This window comes from Temnothorax longispinosus, chromosome 11, assembly GCF_030848805.1.
Source record: "Temnothorax longispinosus isolate EJ_2023e chromosome 11, Tlon_JGU_v1, whole genome shotgun sequence".
Taxonomy (NCBI): Eukaryota; Metazoa; Arthropoda; class Insecta; order Hymenoptera; family Formicidae; genus Temnothorax; species Temnothorax longispinosus.
Genome location: NC_092368.1, coordinates 7,371,957 through 7,393,407, shown reverse-complemented (window position 1 = coordinate 7,393,407; position 21,451 = coordinate 7,371,957). Strand labels below are relative to the sequence as shown.

Sequence of the window (21,451 nt, the reverse complement as noted above, 5' to 3'; positions counted from 1 at the left end):
CGACGGATGACCAGAGAGTGAAACGCTAAACCCGCTCCCGCTCGATTGCGGAATCGATACGGTACCCCTTCTGAGGGGCGCGCGAGCCAATCGGGCGCGAGCTTGCAAGCCCGCGGTGTCCCGGCGCAGTGCTGTCGATACGAGATCCTTCGGGGGCGGGCAACGGTCCCTCGGCGGCGTGCGACTCCTCAAAATTTTGTCCTTAGCGGCGGACGGAACTTCGCTCGTGCCGGTGTGCCTCCGGTTTGACCCTGGGGTGGTGATCAGTCACCCCGTAGGTCGATGTTTTGTGGAGATCATTTGCTGAAGCGGGGTGTTTACCCAGCGCTCGGGGCCCCGCTATCGGCGGTCTCGTCCGTCGCTGCCGCATGTGCCGCCCGCCTGCCGCGTTGCTCTCGCCAGCCCGCGATCTCTGCTGCTTCCGCGTTTGCCACCCCTCCTTGGTTATCGATCGTCCTTGATTTCCTTCGCCAAATACTCCCTCGAAGGTTTGCCGTGGTGTGGGTGAGGTGCCGCGCGTATTACATTGCAAAAAGAAACAAAAAAAAGTAATCAAAATGCGGAAACGCGATTAAATACGACCCCTGGAGATCTCGTCGTTGCCTCCCTGGTCCGTCCCTGGGCGCGAAATTCCGCGCCTTGTGACGGCGGCGGGGCGCCGCGACGATGCGGCGAGCCGCAACGTCACAATATATATATATATATATATATATATATATATATATATATATATATATATATATATATATATGTATAATGCATAAGAGCTTTCCAGCAATTAAGTGACACAAGTCGACACAAACATATACCTATCTATTTCTCTTTTGGCAATGCTCGAGTAAAGCCTTGTGTCCACGATGCTATAGAAATCGCTCCGAGATCTTGGACGGAGAAAGAATCGCATTGGTCAATTGCCGAATTGTTTAAATGTGATTAGATAATCAATTTCTCTCGAGTTCTCTAGCTGTCTGAGATCTCGGTACGATTTATTCTAGTATCGTGAACACAAGGATTAACAAAGATAAAACGATACTTAATTGTGTCGACTTGTGTCGCTTGCTGGAAAGCTCCCAATATGTATATCTACATATCAAATATCAAATATATATATTGAAAAAGGAATGTGAGTTCTCACGCACATTCTCTGAGAAAAAAATTTGTACCACAATTTGCATTTAATTATAATAAATTATTTAAAAATAAACTACTTTTTAATATATTTTCAAATATAAATATGTTATATATATTAATTATATGTATGAAAAAAATCATGAGAAAAGTAAAAAAGACGTTCTTTTGTGACGTCACAAAATCGTTGCGAGGAACCACAATGACGTCATCATGACTATAGAATTATGACTTTTGATTTTGCACAATACTATTTTGATAATAGGTGCGAACACAGCGCTCCTTTTTTACCTTTTTTTTTTAATTTTGTACGGTATATATTTTTAATACGTCAAAACAATTCTGATGCAACATCCAACCGATATGTGATATAAACGACAAAGCCGATAATACGGAAGCACAGCTCAACTATATTCCTTATCGAAGGAAAAATACGTGAACCGAGACAATCATTTCGAATAGAGATTCTCAAACTCAAAGACTGTGGTATCGTTGAGAATCCCTGCAGGAATTAATAATCTACACATCTGCTTTCCCAAAAGTGCCCTTAACTCTTATCATCAAAGTATCCAATTTTCGTCGCATTTACAGTAAAATTTCGTTCGTTTCACTTCTTTTAAATCCAATCCACGAGAGAATGCGCAGAGAGAGGCAGAGAGGTCCGTGATTTGAGAACCCTGGATGACGCATGAAGTTAGTCGCATCGAGCGAGTGAACAGACTGGCGGTGATTGGCGAGCGGGTACTCACGCTCGACCAATCGTGGCGTAACACGTGCCTGGGTGGCAGTGGGTGGTGATGGTGGCAACCAAGCGTCCTCACTTCACGTCTGTTTATTGCGTCAGTTTATTTCAGTTTATTTGCGTCTGTCACATCGTACAGATGATGTTCGAGTTCGTTCGGGCGATTCGTTTGGGTTGATCGGTCGATATCCGGGCCGAATTCGAATTTGTCACGCGGAGGATCCTGACGCGGTCGAACACACGGCGCGATCGTGTGGCTAGCGCTGGCTAGCGCGAGAAGGTAGAAATCGAGCAGGATCTCGAGAAAGTAGGACGCTTCGCGTTACGTCGCATGGCGGATTATGAGCTCCGTTAAGAGTGTCATCATCACCCTGCCTAAGGGAGTGCCCAAGGCGATCCCGAGGAACGAACCGCGCAACGCGGTGTCCAAACTCAACTTCACGACGTCGATCCTGGTGGACAAGACGAGGATGGACGGCAGGAAGACCGCCCCCGGCGGTCAGCAAGAGGAGACGTGCGACGACGACGTCACGACGCTCCTCGAACCCGTGGACATCCGTGTACGCGGAAAGAAACGCCGACTGGATCATCTAACGTGGGAGGAAAAGCTGCAACGAAAGTAAGCGAGAGAACTCTTATCAGGATTCACCATCTATGTACCGATCTTTAATTGGAGATCGTCCTCTCGGTCCTCAGGAAAGAGAATGGGAAGAGGAAGAACTAAGTTTTTTTTTCTCCAATAGAAATTGTCGCTCGGATATTTCATATTTTGTGATCCTGTAACGGATGATGTGATGGATTCCGTACACATCTTTATTATTTGCTGAAAGACTTTAAAAGACTCTGAGTTTCTTTTTTAAACAATTTTCAGAGGATCAAGATGGATCAAGATAGAAAAGGCAATTTTAACTGTCATGCCATGCACATTTTTCTATAATTCTACCAACTGACGCTTGTTTAACATTGATCTAATTTAAATTGTTAATGGCAATAAAACGCATTTCACAAGCACAAGCTATTGTATTAATTAATTAAATTTGGTCGAATCTGTATAAGATATAGAAATTCTTTTCGAAAGTTCACCCTACAGAGAATTACATCAGCCAATGATTTTTATCAGTCTTGCTCATGGCACTAATTGACGCGTATCAGTTTAGCTTATCCAACAACAAAAGTTGTCTTTTTCGATAACCTGACAGTCTCATGTTTAATGTTCAGCAGGTGTGATCTCTTTACTCAGCTTGTAGATGAACCCTATCTCGCTTATCAGCGTGTGTAATATCAACGCGAACAGTTTGCCTCAACGAATTTATTCTCGGAATCAAGATTCTGAAAGAGCAATTTACGTAAGAGACTTAAGCTGGTTCTACAATACGTCGCAAACGATGGCAACTGCCAGTAGAAAAGTGTTATTTCTGATTGCCGATTGCCCAGTTACTGTCGCCAAAAAAATTAAAAGTTCGCCAACTCTCTTTTGACAACCGTAATTGACAAGCGCAACATGGAAATAACACTTTTCAACTAGCAGTTGCCATCGTTTGCGATGTATCGTAGAATGGCTCTTAAGGATGCACGAGATGCGTGTTCCGCGAATTACAAGGGTATTCCGCGAATTACATCCTCGCGAGGCATTTTTCGCATATCTAATGAACGCCATCTGCTCGTTACGCGTCACTTTGGCGATTCATTTCTACTGACGTAAATGCGATTACGTGATAGTCGCTATATGTATAGCGATAGATCCGGTTAATGCCTGTAAAATGAGTTTGTGGAGTAATCACCGGTAGCAGTTGTTGCGTCATTTTTCTTGTTATCAACTGGAAATGACTTGCCCATAAAAGGTACAATGAAACGAGAAACACTGTTGCATCATACATCGGGAAATAAAATAGATTAACACAAAGAAATGGTAATTCTTTCGAGAATACTAATACACATAATATCTACAGTTTTATCTGAATTTTATGAAAATAATAAAAGAAGGGAATGCATAAATTTTTAATTTTTTATCAAAATTCTTAAATTTTTTAATTTCTGCCATTATAAGTTTGTATCGAAATAATTCGTCTTCCCGTTCTTTTCCCGCGAGATAGAACTTAACTGTTTAAACAGATGATCATTTTAATTATTATTTTTTTGTTCGATTTAACATTGATAGAAAACTGAAGAATCGTGTGGCCGCTCAAACTTCGCGGGACCGCAAGAAGGCGAAACTGGACGAACTTGAGGAGACGGTGAAGACACAAAAGGAAAGAAACGAGCTGCTTACGCAGGAGTGCGCAATGCTGAGATCACAGAATGAATTGCTGACGTCACAGAACGAATGGCTGTTGAATGAAAATAAGAGGCTTAGAAACGAGAGAGACGCAGTGAGGAACACGATCACAGATCAGCAGCAAACGATCTGCTCCACCTGTCGGACCCGTGTCGACGGTGCTGTACCTTCGCTGGGATCTGCAGTATCCCCCAATGACCCTCTGCCGCAGGGTGGGACAGCACAGTCGGCATCGCGCCCGACACGGACGCTACGGGCAACGCTGCTGCTGAAATTTCTGATCTACTTCCTCTGGAAGACTTCCTGTTCAGCACCTTCCAAAGCGCCGAGCAATTCGAAGAGCTGGCAGAAAGCCTCCTACGAAATGTCAGCCCAGAAGTTGAAGCAAATCCTCAGAGATCAAATGAACAAGTGAGTCTTGGGAGTTGCAGTTTATATATAATTGCACCTCATGTTGTATTTTTACTTATTGTCACTCTTATGTTGTATTCCATTTCCTATTTGTCTCGCACCTTTTTGATTGTATCTTTTACTCACAATCGGAGCGAATAACTCATAAATAATGATAGTCGGTATGCATCCTTCCAATAAAGTGATAATTTTCTTTTTGATAAATATAGACGTATATTAGTAGTTTTTAACATTATAATTACATCGTTCGTTATTCTTTCTTGATTCCAATTTTCTGTTCTTTTTCTTCTTTGAAAAAAATTGCATGCTTACGTGTAGTAAGTTGGATATGATGTAGAGATGGATGAAATATTCCGAAGTTGAACGGAGTTCTGATCTGAGTGATGCAAATGCAAGTTTTAATCTCCGGTGAAAATCCGAACGTTTCATTCATTTCCTCTGCAATCGCGCGTCCTCATGATGTAGTCGTTCTCCCTTAATGACCTGCCGATTGCGCTCCATTCCACAGGTGTCCGTCAACGAAGCTCCCGTTAAAAAATCTAACCATCCAGAAGCATTGGTGGGGCAGACATCAGAAAATGTGGAAGCCAATAGAACTGGTGGAAGCGTAAATAGCACATCCTCCTGTCTACAAACTACATCTAATTGGTTTCTCGCCGATTGCGACACAAGAAGCATGACATCATCGATCAAGACCGAGATTAAACAAGAATCAGAGACAGCATCGGATCTCGACACTCTCTACGGTACATACGACGAAACCACTAACTCCATCACAATTATGTATCCAGGCGAAGAAAACGACGGTTGCATGGGTATCCAGGAGTGCGTACAGGAGGTAGTCAGTACCGAGAACAACGTCGTCAACCAGATCACGGACGACGCTACGCATCTCACCGTTCCCTCTTCGGGCGTTCATCTGTGCTACCCGACGCAATTCTCGCCGGCGTACACCAATTCCATGTCACCTGCTATGAGCGATGTGGACAGCTGTGGCGTCAGTTCTTCGGCGAAGCAGCTAGACTGCGCCAGTTTATCGGATGGTGGATACGAGTCTCACGACTCTCCGCAATCACACGTGTCAGACGCCTTGTTCGACCTCTGGTCTGAGAGCTTCAGCGAGCTGTTTCCCACGTTGGGCTGACAGTTCCAGATAAGGCGTGCTGCCAAGGCGAGCGCCAGATCGATGTCGAATCGTTACATCTGTGATATGGAGAATTTTAGCGAAAGTAGGATACAAAAGAGAAAGGAGAGAGAGGCTAGCTTTCAGAAAAGATCATTATAATACGCAGTCTATCATTCATTTGACATTTGATAAAAACTTTCAAGCTTCGATTAGACTTTCGCACATTTCTTTTTATCAATATTGAGCAATTTAGCTTCGTAATAAACGTTTTGAATGAAATGGGTAATCTTGGAAATGTAACTTGTTGCAAGTTATGTAAATATTTTGTAATAAAGACATATGTACTTAAGTTCACACTCAACGTGTGCGTTAATTATATCTGTATAATTAAATTCTTTTACATTATGTAAATGATAGCTATAGGAAGAGACAGAGTATAACTAATTTAAAAAGGCTTTCTAATAAAAGTTATTATAAAATAGCAGAGAGACGGTTCAGGCCTCTATGAAGAGATAAATTTGTTTCCTCTCTCTCTCTTTTGTCATAAGTTTTGGATAGTAGCTTTATGCAGCACAAATAATTAGCACTATACGTATTGTCACGTATTGTCTAATTTGGTTTAAATTAACAGTATATCAAATTATTTGCAATGCAAAATTAATGACATTAAGACGAGTGACTTTAGTAAAAAGAATATATTTTTGTATATATATCCAAGATTATAAATTTTCTTTAATTTATTTGATGTTGTAAGAAGATAAGTAAAATAGTTTTCCATAGACACAACCAGTTAATTTTTTTTACATATACACACGTACACAGATGCCTCTATTTAAGAAATTTATTAATGTTACATGTCTATACATATTATATATAGTGTGTATATATATATTGATTTTTCGATCTTCGCTGTGCAACAGAAATAAATCTGAAACTAATGGTATATCTTTTGTTTTCCAATTCTGTGCGCTAAAGCGTCGTTTGTACATGGTGACGCGAATTTGTTCTACTATATGCGATTCAATATAGCAGGCATGGTAAACTTGTAGCGCTGTTTGCGCGGTAATGTTAAACTGATTATTATATTAGTGCTATTTAAATATCTTATAAATATACGAAATCTTTCTAACGCACGGGAAAAGCTTTCATTAGGGAGATATTTGGTGGCAAAGATACGGTTATACAAATATTACTAGATATCGATACAAATTATTAATAAAGATAAACTATAGCACCCTTTTCTCGTTAATCGTTAAACGGCATGACAAACTCAAACTGAGCGGTTTGAGAATACGTGCGCGATTTATTATATAAAATTAAATAGTTTACAAAACGCACAAAGATCAGAATGTTTTATCGTATTTATTAAATTTTCAACCAATTTAAATTTTTTAATGGAAATTTGATAAGAGAGAAGGTTTATCACGATTTTTTAATTTCAATTTTCAAATATATCCATAAATTAAGTTTCTATTAAAATTTATTCGATATTAATCGAAGGATGGGATTTGAATTGTACTTATATCCATTCAGATATAACAACTTTACAATTTCCTTGAAAGAAGAAATTGTGTAAGATAATACGATCTCATCGATTAAAAAATGGTGACAGGATAATAAATTCTTTAATCTTTTTACAATAATCTGTAACAATCAAAATTCTTATAATAAACGAAAATTAGGCGACCTAACTGGCCAAAAAATTCCTCTATATTAAAACTCACGATGTTTCTTCGACCATAATCTAGTCCTTTTCAAGTGAGAGATATTTAAAAAGGACTCGTGAGTTTTAATATAGAGGAATTTTTTGGCTAGTTAGGTCGCCTAATTTTTTATTATTAAATATTTACTGGCGAAGAAAAGGTCTTTGTCATTGTAATCAAAATTCTACTCTTTTTGCATGCATTCGTTAGTCAATATTGATTAAAAAAATTGAAATTCTAGAAGGCTACTTTAGACAATGTGAGTCCGTCTCGCGCTTTTATATAGACAATCAAAGCAAGTAAGTGTTTATGTCGTATACGTATTTCGTCAAGTATAATAAAACATTGCCAAGAGAAACAGCCTCTCGTTTCGTTATGTTACAAAAAAAGTATTCCGAAAAATATGAATTATTTATCCGAAGAGTTTGTCAAAGCAACCATGGCAGTAAGGCTTGTCGTTTTGCTCCTTGAACGTGCCCTTGTTCAACTGTTTTAGGCAAAACGCGCACACAAAGTGCTCGGGATGGAATTTGCGGAACATTGCTGTTATACAACGACCTGAAAAAAGTGAAATGCAAAAGAGACATGTTAGCATCATATTAAAAATCTTAAATTTCAAATTTGGTGTATTTACCGGTAATGGGCTTGTGACATCCTGCACACAAGGATCCTCTCTTGGCATGATAATGTGTCTCGCAATACGGCAATCCTTCATGATCGAAGAAGGAGCCTCCCTGAAACTTTTGTCTGCAATCCTGCAAAATAAATAACATAGACGTGTTTTGAGAGCATCATATAAAATAAGTTTGATATATACACACACGTACGCGAGAAAATATTGCAAAATTCTATAAATCTTAGAAAAAATCCATTTCAAAATCTATTTAAAAATAAATATATCATGTCCTATAGAAAAAACATTGGAAAAATATACGAGATTTTACATCGTAAACTGGATGTTTTCAATGAAATCTATATCATTAATATCATGACATGACAGAATCCATAGTTCCTGAGAAAAAAATATTTGCAAAAATTTAAAAATTACAAGAAATCAATAGTAATTTGAAAACATCCTGTACGCATATATTCTGTACTATTATTCCTCGTCTCTTATTCATATCTTGGCCTCGTCTTGAATAAAACGAGATACATATGAATTTAAACAAAACTAAATAAAAACGACTAGAGATCGACATTTTGTGTTTATCACTTATAGATAATAATAAAATGTATAGTATTACCAAAAGAATCGAATTTTTAATTACTATGTATTTTTTTTTATTCGCTTTAGTTAGCTTCCTTGACGCAAAAGAAGCTATTATATCTATTCATGTGATATTTAATTATTTAGAAAATTTTTTCAAAGAGAGATAAAACATTCGATCGAGAGAAATTAATCGTCTTACTTTTCCCAAGATAAATTTTTTATATCAATTCGATTCATCTGCTGCTACTATACAACCTAAGGAATGAAAACATCCATCTGTGACGACGGCATCGTCCACACTACAGCATTTAGTTTGGCTCTTCCCCATATCTGTTGCCACAAGACGCACATCTCCAAGTCGCTATATGTGTAGATGCCCTAGTCGACTCTTGGTGTCGTGTGTGTCTTTTTGTTTTAGGGGTTTGTTTTCTTTTTTTGGGGGAGTGGGGATAGAGTGAGGGAGGGATAGTTTATTTCTTTACTTCTCATAAACAATACTAATTCGCGCGGCTCGACAGAATTCCTCTCCATTGTCAAGAGCTCGGCACAATGTCAAGACGCGAGCTTGAAAACGAAAGCAGCTAGCTCGTACTTGTGCTTGCCGAGAGTATGCCCTGTGATGCAAGAGGTGTTGCGTCCGATGCGTGTGCAAAGTGTGTGTTTCCGATGTGTGTGTGTGTGTGTGTTTCACGATGCGGAATTTAGACGACGGTGATTTGCAGTCAGCGTTTCTCCACTCTTGGTTTCCCTCAGCGTCAAGCTAAATCACCTGTCAAAGGATCAGGGGGGGGGGGTGGCTCCGCATTCATAGAGCCAGAGGGCATACAGGGGGCAACATATCGTGCGGGGGTAACTGGGCAATAGTGACAAAGAAAATCAGCGTGAGGAATTGGCATGATGTGAGGCGGCGGGATCGAGCAATGTCCTACGCCTCTTGCTCTTGCTCTTCCTCTTCCTCGTCGTCGTCTACCCCGACACATTTGGGGCACACCGGTTGTCCTTCCATCGCGTAAAAGGACTTTCCGGAGACTGGCTTCTTGCAATCCTGTAATTGTCAAAGTTTAATGTGTCTGCGTTTCTTACGACATTTCTTCCGCGATTTTTCGAGATTTTTAAGATAGCATGAAGGAAACAAAGATGTTGGCGATCTCGTGAAGCTTGAGCTGAAAATAAAATTTGGTGATGAGACAGATAAATTTTGCGAGCATGATACCTACCCTGCACACGAAGCAGTCCGGATGCCACTGACTGTTGAGAGCAGATATATAATTCTCCATGATAGCACGGTTGCAGCCGCCGCACTTGGGCGCGAACATGTCGAAATAGTCCTCGCGGCAGTAGGGCTTGCCGTCCCGTTCATGGAAGCCCTCCTCGCCGAACTGCTTACCGCACTGGGCACAGAAGAAGTGTTCGGTGTGCCAAGTCTTCTCCAGGGCGGTCACGCATTTCTGGAAGAAAAACATTTTTCTCGCATCCGTGAGCGAATTTACAAGATGAAAATTTTGAGGCATTTAGGAAAAAAGTATAGATTGACCCAGAGATGATTGATTGATATTTCTCACTTTATGTTTTATACTTTATGACCAGTATAATTATGTTGTAGTTCGAATTGATGATTTTTAAATTTTAATTTAATAGAGTTATTTTTTCAGCTATAAGTGAAAAAAAGAGTTTATAGAGTTAAATTAAAATTTAAAGTTTATCTTCGAACTATAAATGTTATCAATTTGTGTTAAGAATATTAAAGTTCAGACATTCCATGAATGCCAAGGGATAAAAATTTCAAGTGAAACGACAGTTTATGTCGGGTCCTTTTTATTATTTTCTTCACGAGACATTCTTCGTCTCAGTTGCACTTAGATAGAAACCAACATAAGCTAAGAGGCTTATACTCTTTCCCTCAAAAGCCCCGAGAATGTTCCCGCGATCCTTACATCGAGAATAGGCCCGTTGCAGTAAGCGCAACGAGGCGAGAACAAGTTATGGTAGTCCGTCTCGCAGTAAGGATGACCCTCCCTCTCAAAGAAATTCCGCGTGCCCAATTCCTGGTTGCAGTGGGTACATGTAAAGTGTTCTGGATGCCACGTCTTCCCTAAGGCCGTTATCACCTGTGTAGCAAGAACATTATTAAGTGAAGGAGGATATCCAATCGCCAGATATTAAGATCAAGCTTTCAAAAATCATGATGCAGTTGAGGGCTACCTGGCCCACGATGGGCTTCTCACAAGCGTTGCAGCATCCCTTCTGGGTTGTGTTGACTCCTTGGCGGCTCATGTCGGCCTGGAGATTACCAAGCATAGAATCCAACTGGTTCTGCTTGAGAGGTTGGCTCTCTCCCGGATGGTAGAGATGGGTCGTGTGGGTCTCGGTGATGTGGACGCGAGTTTGCGTGCTCTCGGTGGGTAAAGGGCTCTGCGAACTCTTGGTGGCCTTGTTGGGCTTCGCGTATGGAGAATCGGTCACCGTCTGGTGCTGATGGGTGCCGCTATTGATCTGCAAAGACACGCGAATCGTAGGATCGAGCGCGTAAAAATCCGGGTAACAACTCTCTATCCGAGAGATTGAGACTGAATCCGAAGTGCGACGTAAGCGCTTCGGTCTCGATCTTGTGGTTGAGAAAATGAGGCGATAAGGAATTTAAAGAAAATATTATTTTCCTTGTAGCTTCTCTGACATCCCATCGTTTGCTATTCTAAAGTGTGAAAAGGATTTCCTCAACCTCGAGATCGATAATCTCAATTTCTCGAAGAGCTGAGATAGTTGCACTCGTTGCACTGAACCCTCGAAAAAGGAGGATGTACAATTCTCTGCGTAATTCTACGAATCTGTATCAATCGTGCACGTGTCTGTATGCGTATGTACGTGTCGAGGTGTCGAATGAAAGGGATTGGGATGCGAAAGTTGTTCAAGGGTGAGTATCGGCGTGACTGATTTGACGGACAAGGTGAGAGAAAAGGGTCAGATCGAGATGTCAAGGGTGCGAGTCCGTGAGGTGTCGAGTGAAGAGAAATTAAAACCCACGGGCGAGATGGATGAGGTAAAAGTAGGAGATGTAGATCGCCACGGGCGAGCTTGCAGACTAGCCGAAAGCTCCGGGCATTCCGGCGGGTCGTACCGACGCGCGGGTGCCCCACCTCTCCGTGGCTTCGTCTGCTTGGTCCCCCTTCTTTCGCAGCCGCGGGAAACAGGGGGAGATCGTCGGGAAGGAATATGTAGTGCGGCTCCGGTAAGAGGTAGTCCCCGGCTCCACGGTTGTGGCGAGGTGGTTATTTTCGTAACGTGGGGAGCCAAGAATGGGCAGGAGTGGATTTAACGCCCCAGTGTTTTCCGATTCCACGGCAAATCAAAGCGGCGAACAGTCGGGGGCAGTGGGACAGCCTGTACTTGTTTCGTCGACAGCTACACGTGGATCCGTTTACGGAAAAATGGAACTTATGCGAAAAAAACAATTGTATACCTTCAAGTTCTTTATCTTGGAACGGTAGAGATCTTCTAGATGTTTGAATGTTACCTTCAGACTTAGTTATGTACACAATGCAGACGAGAAGCAACATATGCTTACTCTTTCGGTATGAGATTAAACGTGCGTAAAAAAGTCCATTCGGCTTCCAGCCAACAACAAACCCTAGAGTTTAATTTAGTTTATTTGGTGATTTTTCATGCTCATTGGCAACGTATGAAGGCTGAAAGCCGACGTGGATACCGAAAGAGCTATTTAACCCTTTAGAAACGGCGGCATTCTCTTCAATCTACAACTTTCTCACATTTTTTTACGAATTTCTCAATTTGTCAATATTTACAACATATATTTTAAACATTCGAACGATTTGTCAATTCGTATATCTTCCTTTTAATCAATTAAAATTATACATTTAAATTCTCTCAAAAACAAAATATATATTAACAATAAGATATTGGCCGCTCCGCAAGGGTCATCGCGTTATGTACGCAATTATGTGATTATGTTATGGATGGATGGATACCTTAAATTCGGAAAGCGAAGCCATTAGGTCGTCCAGCTCCTTGGTAGCGTTACTCGCGGTATGACCGTTAGGGTAACTCCGGTGAACTTCGGTTCGACTCAGTGAGCCATGTTGACTGGAGGGATAGCCGTCGTAGACCGGCTGTATCTCCGTAGACGTCTCTTGTATGGTGACTCTCACTTTTCCATCAGTGGGGTAGTCTCTGCTCGAGGGGGAGGGAGGGACAACAGTCCGTTTTACCGAATGCGAATCATCTTGGGGATCAACACCCCCATTAATCGCCGGCGAGTTTGATTTTCTACGATCGCACGAATCGAGCGACAATCGTTGAAGTCTGAATTCGCCGGTTTACAATCAACTCAATCTCGAAATTATTAATCACAAGAGTCAGATATTTAAAAGCAGCCTGCTTGATATACAACTCTTACATTGTTTTGGGATTAATTTGCGGCGACATAGAAAGCTCACCCGTTAGGCACTGCGGTGCTTAATTCCTCGAGCAATGAGTCGACGGTGGGTCGAGAGGCTGACATGCTACTTGGAGAATGAAGCATGGGACTGGTCGCACCTCCGTTCACGCCTGTCGTGGACGCGCGGCTGTCTATAATCATCGAGCAACTCTGTACGATAAACTGCTCCTGTGAAACTGTCTCTTTGCCCTTTTCCGAAAGGCTTAGCAGTACGTAAAGAAAATGAGAAAAAAAAAATAGAACGTTATCGAAATTATCACGCTCTCTTATACAATATGTAGATTCGTTTTCCGCAAATTTAAAGTCGATTTCTATTCAGCAACTTTCGTCGATTTATCTTAGAATAGAGTAATCGACTTTATACATTTTTGAAATAAAATCGCGATTTCTAAAATTTGCTCAAATCGTATCGAAAAAAAGATTGATTGGAAAACAAGATATCGTTAGTCTTATTCGCGTCTATGAGATTTAGAACGGTATTTATAGTCGGTTCTTTCTTCAAGACTGTCTTATGTAATGCCTTAAGATGCTAATACGGTTCTGTGATTGGTTCGTAACATCTTAAAATTGTATTTAAGATAGTCTTAAATATAAGATTCGACTATGAATACTCTCTCTCTGGCCTTAATCTGTGAAAAAATTTTTATGTCTTACACCGTGTGTGACTTTTTACAGAGAGATTCAGAGAGACATGGATTGCAAGGAGTCGCAAAAAGTCTTGCTCATTGAAATTGACTATTCGGGACAGGGTTAAGAGTAAATAGTCAACCTCGTTCTTGATAGTGGGCATTATAGCGCGCGTTGCTCAGGTCTTGCAGGAGGGTGTCCAGCTCGGAAAGATTGTTATTGAGGGAAGGCATCTTGCTCCCGGTGCCGGCCTGGGTATAAGACGCGCTTCCAGTTTTACCCATGGTTTCCTCTATCGCCTCGCGGTTCTGATAAGTCGGCTACAACATTCAGGAAAGACCGGAAAGATGAAGCGATTAACGGCTCCAAGCTCGTTCGTATCATAATTGTGTTCATCAAAGACACCAATCTTTTTATCAATTTTACATAATAAAAAGAACTGTCTTGAAAGGATAAATATAACATCTTATTATTTTTTTTTTCATAATAAGTTCACGTGTGTCTTAAAATATTTATTTTTATTAATTTATTATTTATCGTTGACTGCGCGATTTCGAGCGCAAAATTTAGCCCTGTGTTAGTTGATAATTCTGCTGTTAATTCCACGCTTGTTGACGAAATTCCAGCCTGACAACAAGTGTTATACCTATTTGTTTTAATCATAGAATAGTAAGAATTAACTAACAATTTAAATTAAGCTCTTAAATATTGAAATGTCGGAAACGGTTAGAAAATTTAATGTCAACAATAAAGAGGATTTTCTTCGGATGAATGGACAGTACGGAGACGATTTGAACGACAGCTGCACGACTTTCTGCATCTACCTAAGATTATACTCTTGGCTTGTTAATCGACAAAAAGCGATGGTCTGCCAAGTTTCCACAAAATGCATTATTATTTAGAACCATGATGTCACTAGAATCATTATGCGGCGCGTGTGGAACGTCGTCGTTCAGAACGACATGCGTTTTTAGTCCCGACAGAATCAATTTTAGATTGCTTTTAGTCGCGAGAGTAAATATCCTAAAAATATGATCGCGTCCCGTCTGCTTAAAAAAGATAAATGTTCGATAATAATATTAAATAAGATTCATTGGGAAACATAAGGAAGTTTTTGGCGTGTCATATGATTTAAACAACACGAGTACAATTTATAATATTTATGTAAAATAAACTCATGTCATATGTGCAATAATTTGAGTTTTTAAATAATATTAATTGAATATATATTGTTCTGGATATAACATTTGTCCATATCGTCCAACATTAACGTTAAAGATAAGATTTAACAAGTAAGCCAAAGATGTTTCAATTACAAAATTGGCAACTCGCGAGAAGTCGCTCCGACTTGTTTACCGAAATTAAATTTGATGCTTGACGTCAGGCTAATCGATGGCCAAATGAGATCCGCAACTATCCGTAACGATAAATTGGAGCTTACGAGTCTTTGAAGAGGACTCGTAAATGATGCGTAACGAAAGTAGCGCAATTGAGTCGGTCTCCAATAATCCTCCCCTGCATGCATAAAAATAAATCACCAATTACGCCGGTTATTCTCCTCGCTATTTAAACCACAAGACATCAATAGATATTATTGTTAGTTAGCTAAAAAGTTAATTGTGTAATTTATATCTAAAATACATTAAATTTGTCTCTTTATCTTTTTTCATACAGCGCGTTCACCGCAACTGTCGCAAGTATTTACATTTATATTTCAGGATACTTTTTACAACTCTCGTAAGACCGTATCATAATATTGAAATAAACGATTTTCCAGATCTTCGTTTATTGAATAATTTATGATCTTTCAAATAACACCCAAAGATAATAGACAAATTGTAGTCGAATTTCTGGGAAGCGAACAAGGACGGTGAGATTTATCGCCAAACTCCCGCGCGACTATATTTTTTTTGCAATAAAACATCATTACGGCGCATCCTGCTGGACGGAAACTAGGTTACACGAACCGACACTGAGCTGTCGGTCTAAAAATATATTCGCGGTTAGCCAGCAGAAACATGTCAGTAAGACGTATCGGCGCTTAGCGTGGAAATTTCGGCGGCGACATCATTATTAACGCGACGCAGCATCTGCAGGGGATGTCGTGCGATCTTTACATCAATCGGACGCGAGACGCACCTACCAAATTATCGACAAAAGATTTTTTTAAAACAAATTTAGTTTATTTCTCATAAGAAAAAAATACAAAAATACTCGCCTTCTATGAGTTTTCAATCTGCAATATAAGAATAACAAATTTACCAAGAAGAACTAATTTATTACAAGTTAATTATTTTCGAAATTTTTAACAAATCAATCATTTTCAATAAAAAAATTCTTTCAAAATTTTTCGTTGGTTCCTATCGTGATTAAAACGGTATTTGCGAGGTACTTCACATACTCCTCTCATCTGAGACACCCCACACCCCACGCGTCCAGCATCTGTGTAGCTCCAATCCGTCACGGTTACGTGCTCGCGTTGTTACCGCATTCGGCGACGTTTATGCAACGGGCTATAATGGCAGATGCAGATGCATCGAATCGCGTTCTGGAATCAAGTACTGGCGCGTGCGAGCTAAATTCGCACGTCAAAGGGAAAGCTTGTACAGCCCGAGTGACCTTCGGCAATCCGGCATCCGGTAGGATTTGGCACTCGAACGGTAATTCGGCAAGAAATGGTTATTGCCATTGTCGATTGCCATAATCCGAGACGTTATTTAGCATCATGTAGTGCAATTACGCGTTGGTCAATGTTGCGAGAAACAACCTTGAAATAGCGAAGCTCAGAGATATCTCAAACCGATAAAAAATTTATTATTACGAACGTTTTTTGCTTTATAACAGATTATCCGCGACAAAGAATTAATAACCAACAGATTTTACGATATTTTTAATTAATTTAGTTAATTAATTATTAACCATCTTAAAAACAAAAAGTTTACTATAAATAAAAAGACAATTTTTTGTTATTTATAATTGATAATAATAATAGCTAAAGAAAATTTTTTGCGGTGTAATTTTTAAATGGAAAATTATAATATAACGTACTACATCAAAAACTTCTTGAACGCCTCGCGAAACAAGCTCGTGAGAATTTCGCCTAGTTGGCCGTCGCGAAAATAGGTCTCGGACTATATCTAAACTGGATCGCGTCACATCCGAGAATGACGACTGCAGTGCAAACTTGATGACAGATCGATGCGGTAACAACACGTTTCGAGAAGAGTAATGTGAATGGCGCGACTTATACGAGCGTGATTTGTAAGGGCCAAAGCACATAACATGGCGTAGCGATATACGACGGCCGTAGTCCCCGACCTGACAGATCAGGATACGCCAAAGCTTAAGCAATTGTTTTCAAAAAAAGTGGATAGGACATGGTGGTCCAATTGCATGGTCATCTCGCTCACCGCACTTAAATTCGTTAGAGTTAGACTTTTATTTATGGGGACATTTGAAGAGCATGGTGTACGCCAAATCGGTTGACACATTAGATGAACTGATACAGAAAATTGAAAACTCTTGTCAACAAATACGAAATAAACCTGGCATTTTTTAACGTGTTCGATCAAGGAGAAAGTGTGTCGAATTGTGTATTGAAATGAACGGAGAACACATCAAACATCTGCTGTAGAAAATGCTTTATAACTCGAAAATAAATAGTTTTTGAAGTAATGCTTACTAAGACTTCAAACGACAAGTGTCACGATCGCAGTACGATTACCTGGACTTTAAAGAAGTTCATTGACCTAACGTAGAGTGTTCTCTTTCATTGTTTCTACGCGAATAATGCTAATCAAAACAAAGAAAATGGATAACCAATTAAAAAGTAACAAATCTTTCATTTTTTATAATTATTTTAGTCATTTCAGTTACTTAATTATTTAATTGTTATTTTTTATGAACATTTGTAGAATCGAACACCTAACGTATCTACAATTCATCCCGGGCATTAAAGAAAAAGTATGTATTTTTTTAAGTCCACCCTTCTTCTAATTAAAAATGACAAGACGGTAATAAACTTTCTTTTCGATTAAAAATAAAGTACTCCGTAAGAAGAGCTAAAAGCAGAACTGCGAATGCTACTATCGCCCGTACGGCTTTCACTGCAAAATGCATCGAAATCGATTCGTTCGTCTGTGTACTCGATTCCAGTTTCGCAATAGACACGAGTTTTATTGCTGTGAGGAGAGTGTCAAAGTATGCAAAAGCCAGCAGAAAAATACATATATTTGCGCACTCCTGAATACATGAATACATAATTCGCGACTCGATGTCGCGGCGGAGCTGTCGGGCTAAAGATGGACACAGGTGGTTTGTTACTTTTTTTTATATTGCGAATAAAGCGCAATTCAGCGAGGATTGGCGCGGCCAGCGAACGGCACGTATAATATAGCCTTAGCTAGGCCGCACGTTCGACCGCAAATTTTGCAACCGAAGCGCGACACGAGTCCGAGGATCATGAATAATAAAGACCGCGCTGCCCTAGGCCGAGCGAGAATCGATAAAATCGGCAGGGAACGTAACAGGTGGGGGTCTCCCCGTCGCAGAAAACTCGCGGAAATGCATCGGTCCCGTACAACTTTTATGCGCAGAATATTGTTCGTAATATTGCCATATGACACTTTTATTTGCGTATCACGATATTCCTCGGCCTCGATTCCTTTACTTTTTATTATTTCATTCAACAATCGATAACTTTTAATAATACTTTATTGATACAGGTGATATATCTTCCTTTTAGGCACGATGGAAAGTACACGTCGCGATTTCAAGAAAGAGAAAGAAAAAAGTACCTTGATACAGTATAATTTAAGCGAGAAGAGAAATGTCTTCATATCCTTAAATATAAAAGTTCTTTAAATGATCTCTAATCTCTGATCAGCTTCTTTAATTAGAAGCTGATTTCTGAAATTGTTCGTGCAATGTATTAATTTCAAGTTCGAATTTTCTTTATTCACTGCTCTATCTCTGGCGGCGAAAAAATTCAATTCAGTTTGTGTGCGTAACCTTCGTATCCTCAGGCAATTTCATATCCTCGTGTAATTTCTCTCTAATGAAAATAAAGAGTGCGGGAGTAACTCGAGAATCTCTCCCGACTGATACACGATTCCGCGTCTGCCACGCACGTTTCGACGTTGTTGCCGTAGTGATGCTTCGGGCAGTCAATTTTAGACGCGATATTGATTCTAATTTTAGCCCCGCCGTTGCGTCACACTTATTCCCGACCGTGCTTTATGATTCTTTGGAAGTTTCTCTTTTTTCCTCTCAAAACAAGCGACGGTTAACGCGAGAGAGATAACGGAATTTTGTCGCGAGTGGAAACTGCCTCAAGTTTGTTCCCTAGACTTCTTTAGCTATTTTCATGATTGTAACACGGATGATTCCATGTCTAAACAAATTTAAGCGGTCACGCTTTGAAAATATTTCAGAGCGTCCGCCAATCAAATTATTGGCAATGTTATACCGTTATACGTCTGCAAAATAACAGAAGGTAACGCAGATACGTGTAACAGAAAAGTACATACTACCTGCAAGTAAATATTATTTGTCTTAAGTATTTCATAAGTAGTATATCCGCAAATCTATAAAGTTATCATAAGCATTACGTTTACAAAACATATTCTAGATCTTAGCAAGTTTAGTACTTCAAAAAATAATATTTAACCCTTCTTGGTCAGCATGACTCCAAAAATTTTTCAAAGCAGAATCACACTAACTCCAAACTTTGAAACGGGCCTTGTGATGCTATCTACCAAAAATCGACATTTAAAAAAAAGTCATTTTTTACCTTAACTTTTGTGTTTTTTGTTCAATATGTTAATATTAAATAATTAAAAAAATTAATATTGCGGCAGATTTTACAACATTTCAAGAAGGTTCAGTAATTTTTTCAAGTCAAAATAATGAAAACTGTAAATATACGGTAGCCGATTAAAGTCGCTGGGATCGTTTGACCCTGGTGTAACCATTATGAAACTATAGATAAATGTGACCACAAAAGGTTAATGTAAAAATTTAGTTTGCTTACTATATTAGAGTCTACGGAAAAGAACCGTATACATTAATAAAGATATCACATTTTCTTGAAAAAAAGTTTATCTACTATTTGACTGAAATATAAATTTTATTCATCAGAATAATCGCTTATTTCCAAAAAGAGATTATATTCTTTGTTAGTGCTGCAATATTTAGTTTTCAAAAGAAGTAATTCATTGATTTTAAGTATTTTATGTTCTTACCTAAAGAATTATCGTAAACTAGCCTATGAAACTAAAACTTGTTCTCAGATAACATTGTTTCTAGAAAAAAAATATGTTTATTTGAATTGAAAACATGGATTTACTTGAAGCAAGAATAACTTTCTTTCTTTAAATTAATTCTATGTAATATTCTTGAAAAAAGAATAAATTCTTCTCTTGAGCACAAGGTTTTCTTAAGACTTGTGAAAAGTATATCTTGAAACTATTATTAAGAAAATATTCTTTGTTTAAGAGAACTATTACTTAGAAGAAAAAAAGCATAAGTAATTGCTTTCCTTGGCTGTAGAATAATATTTTTCTGTGTGCAGATAAAAAAATTAATAACTTCTATTTAATATTATACGCACTTTGCATTTCGGTAATGATATTCGTGTTAGGAACACTTAAGATATATATAGGCTCTATAATAAAAGATCTAAACATTTCCGCTTAGAAACATCCGCGTTTGAGATCAAAATTCCATGACAGTTCTAAGCTGGATCCCGCTTAATCGTGAATGTCTGTATTAAGGGTGGCCCTGAAAGAACCAGCTGCGGGCGATCGAAAGACATTGACGAGACCACGCTGTATCTTGCCAAAACATCGTATCGACAGTTATTAACCGTCAGAGAAGAGGTTTATTTACGGATTCCTCCTGTGTCACGCTTTCGCGACCGTGACGACGGATTGCTCTATTTCGGGACTTGTAAACTGGAATCGCAAAACGGTCTTAGTGCCAAAGAGTTAATTTTGTATCCGAAAGGTGTCCGTCACGTACATAATGGAGCACATTGAAATTACGACCCTATATAGCATCGAAAGAGAAAAACCGTGATAAATGACATAGATACAACGAATGCGTTTGACGTTTAACATTTTAGTGGAGAGATGAGAAGAGAGATAGGGTTTATATAGTAATAAATAGAGAATCTTTGTTGCCGTCAATACTGTCGAAAACAGTTTTCTTTATCTTCTATGATCGCGTGTGTATATCCTTTCATATTTATGTCAAACGCCTCTGGCACCAACATCGTTCTGCGTTGGCAGTTTATACTTTGTGGAAATCGCGAGCATTCAGAATAGTCGGGATCGCGCCATCAAACCGCTTGGCTCCATCTGGCGAACCACGTCCACGACTTCAGCAACGTTTCTTCAGCAACGAGCTTCCCTAACTCATCGATCTTGATGTCGTCTTATCATCGGAAACGTTCTCGTGAATCGTGATATCGGCAAAACGGAGGCCTACTCTTCTAAAATTCTCTTCGCAGATCTAGCCCATAAGAAACCACACGGAAGCTTTCCTGATTTGGTGAGCTTTTAATATGTTGTATTCTAGATCAAAATAAGAGATACTCTCATCACTTAATATTTTTTTCCGAAACATAACTTTATTATATGTGGTTGAATTCATAATAAAATAACCTTTAATATGGTACTAAACATTTTTTAAATTTTGAAAAAAAATTTTAAGTGGTAGAGGTAGGTACTTTAAAAAAGAAAAAATATATCAAAAATTTCTCTTCATTATTTTAAA

At 39.2% G+C, this 21,451-nt stretch overlaps 2 protein-coding genes across 12 annotated transcripts in view; one reads left to right on the top strand and one right to left on the bottom strand.

Annotated features, from left to right (window-relative positions):
• The first annotated feature begins 1,943 nt into the window (after positions 1-1,943).
• Xbp1 (X box binding protein 1) lies at positions 1,944-6,625 on the top strand. Of its 2 annotated transcripts, none has more exons than XM_071794212.1 (3): positions 1,944-2,489; positions 4,029-4,556; positions 5,022-6,625. In XM_071794212.1, the coding sequence occupies exons 1-3, from the start codon at positions 2,212-2,214 to the stop codon at positions 5,698-5,700; spliced, it is 1,485 nt and encodes a 494-aa protein (XP_071650313.1). In that variant the 5' UTR covers positions 1,944-2,211; the 3' UTR covers positions 5,701-6,625. The 2 variants fall into 2 exon arrangements, with proteins under 2 accessions (XP_071650313.1, XP_071650314.1); XM_071794213.1 differs by having other exon boundaries at positions 1,948-2,489; positions 5,065-5,262.
• Pax (paxillin) overlaps positions 6,510-21,451 on the bottom strand; it is a 32,791-nt gene continuing 17,849 nt past the window's right edge. For 6 of the 10 annotated variants that reach the window (XM_071794203.1, XM_071794198.1, XM_071794199.1 and 3 more), the window contains 8 exons: positions 13,818-13,995; positions 13,047-13,179; positions 12,579-12,876; positions 10,798-11,088; positions 10,530-10,703; positions 9,813-10,043; positions 8,020-8,140; positions 6,510-7,943 (listed from right to left, as the gene is read on the bottom strand). In XM_071794203.1, the coding sequence (XP_071650304.1) occupies positions 7,798-7,943; positions 8,020-8,140; positions 9,813-10,043; positions 10,530-10,703; positions 10,798-11,088; positions 12,579-12,876; positions 13,047-13,179; positions 13,818-13,995 (1,572 nt within the window). In that variant the 3' untranslated portion in view covers positions 6,510-7,797. Of the gene's footprint in view, positions 7,944-8,019; positions 8,141-9,001; positions 9,641-9,812; positions 10,044-10,529; positions 10,704-10,797; positions 11,089-12,578; positions 12,877-13,046; positions 13,180-13,817; positions 13,996-21,451 lie in introns of those variants that run through there. The other 4 variants (XM_071794204.1, XM_071794205.1, XM_071794206.1 and 1 more) reach the window with 3 other exon arrangements.

Excerpts from the sequence above, each read along its gene's own strand:
- Xbp1 (XM_071794212.1), top strand. The coding sequence starts at position 2,212 with ATGAGCTCCGTTAAGAGTGTCATCATCACCCTGCCTAAGGGAGTGCCC. Across the intron at positions 2,490-4,028 it reads GAGGAAAAGCTGCAACGAAA|AAAACTGAAGAATCGTGTGG; the intron begins GTAAGCGAGAGA and ends TAACATTGATAG. Across the intron at positions 4,557-5,021 it reads CTCAGAGATCAAATGAACAA|TCGTTCTCCCTTAATGACCT; the intron begins GTGAGTCTTGGG and ends CTCATGATGTAG.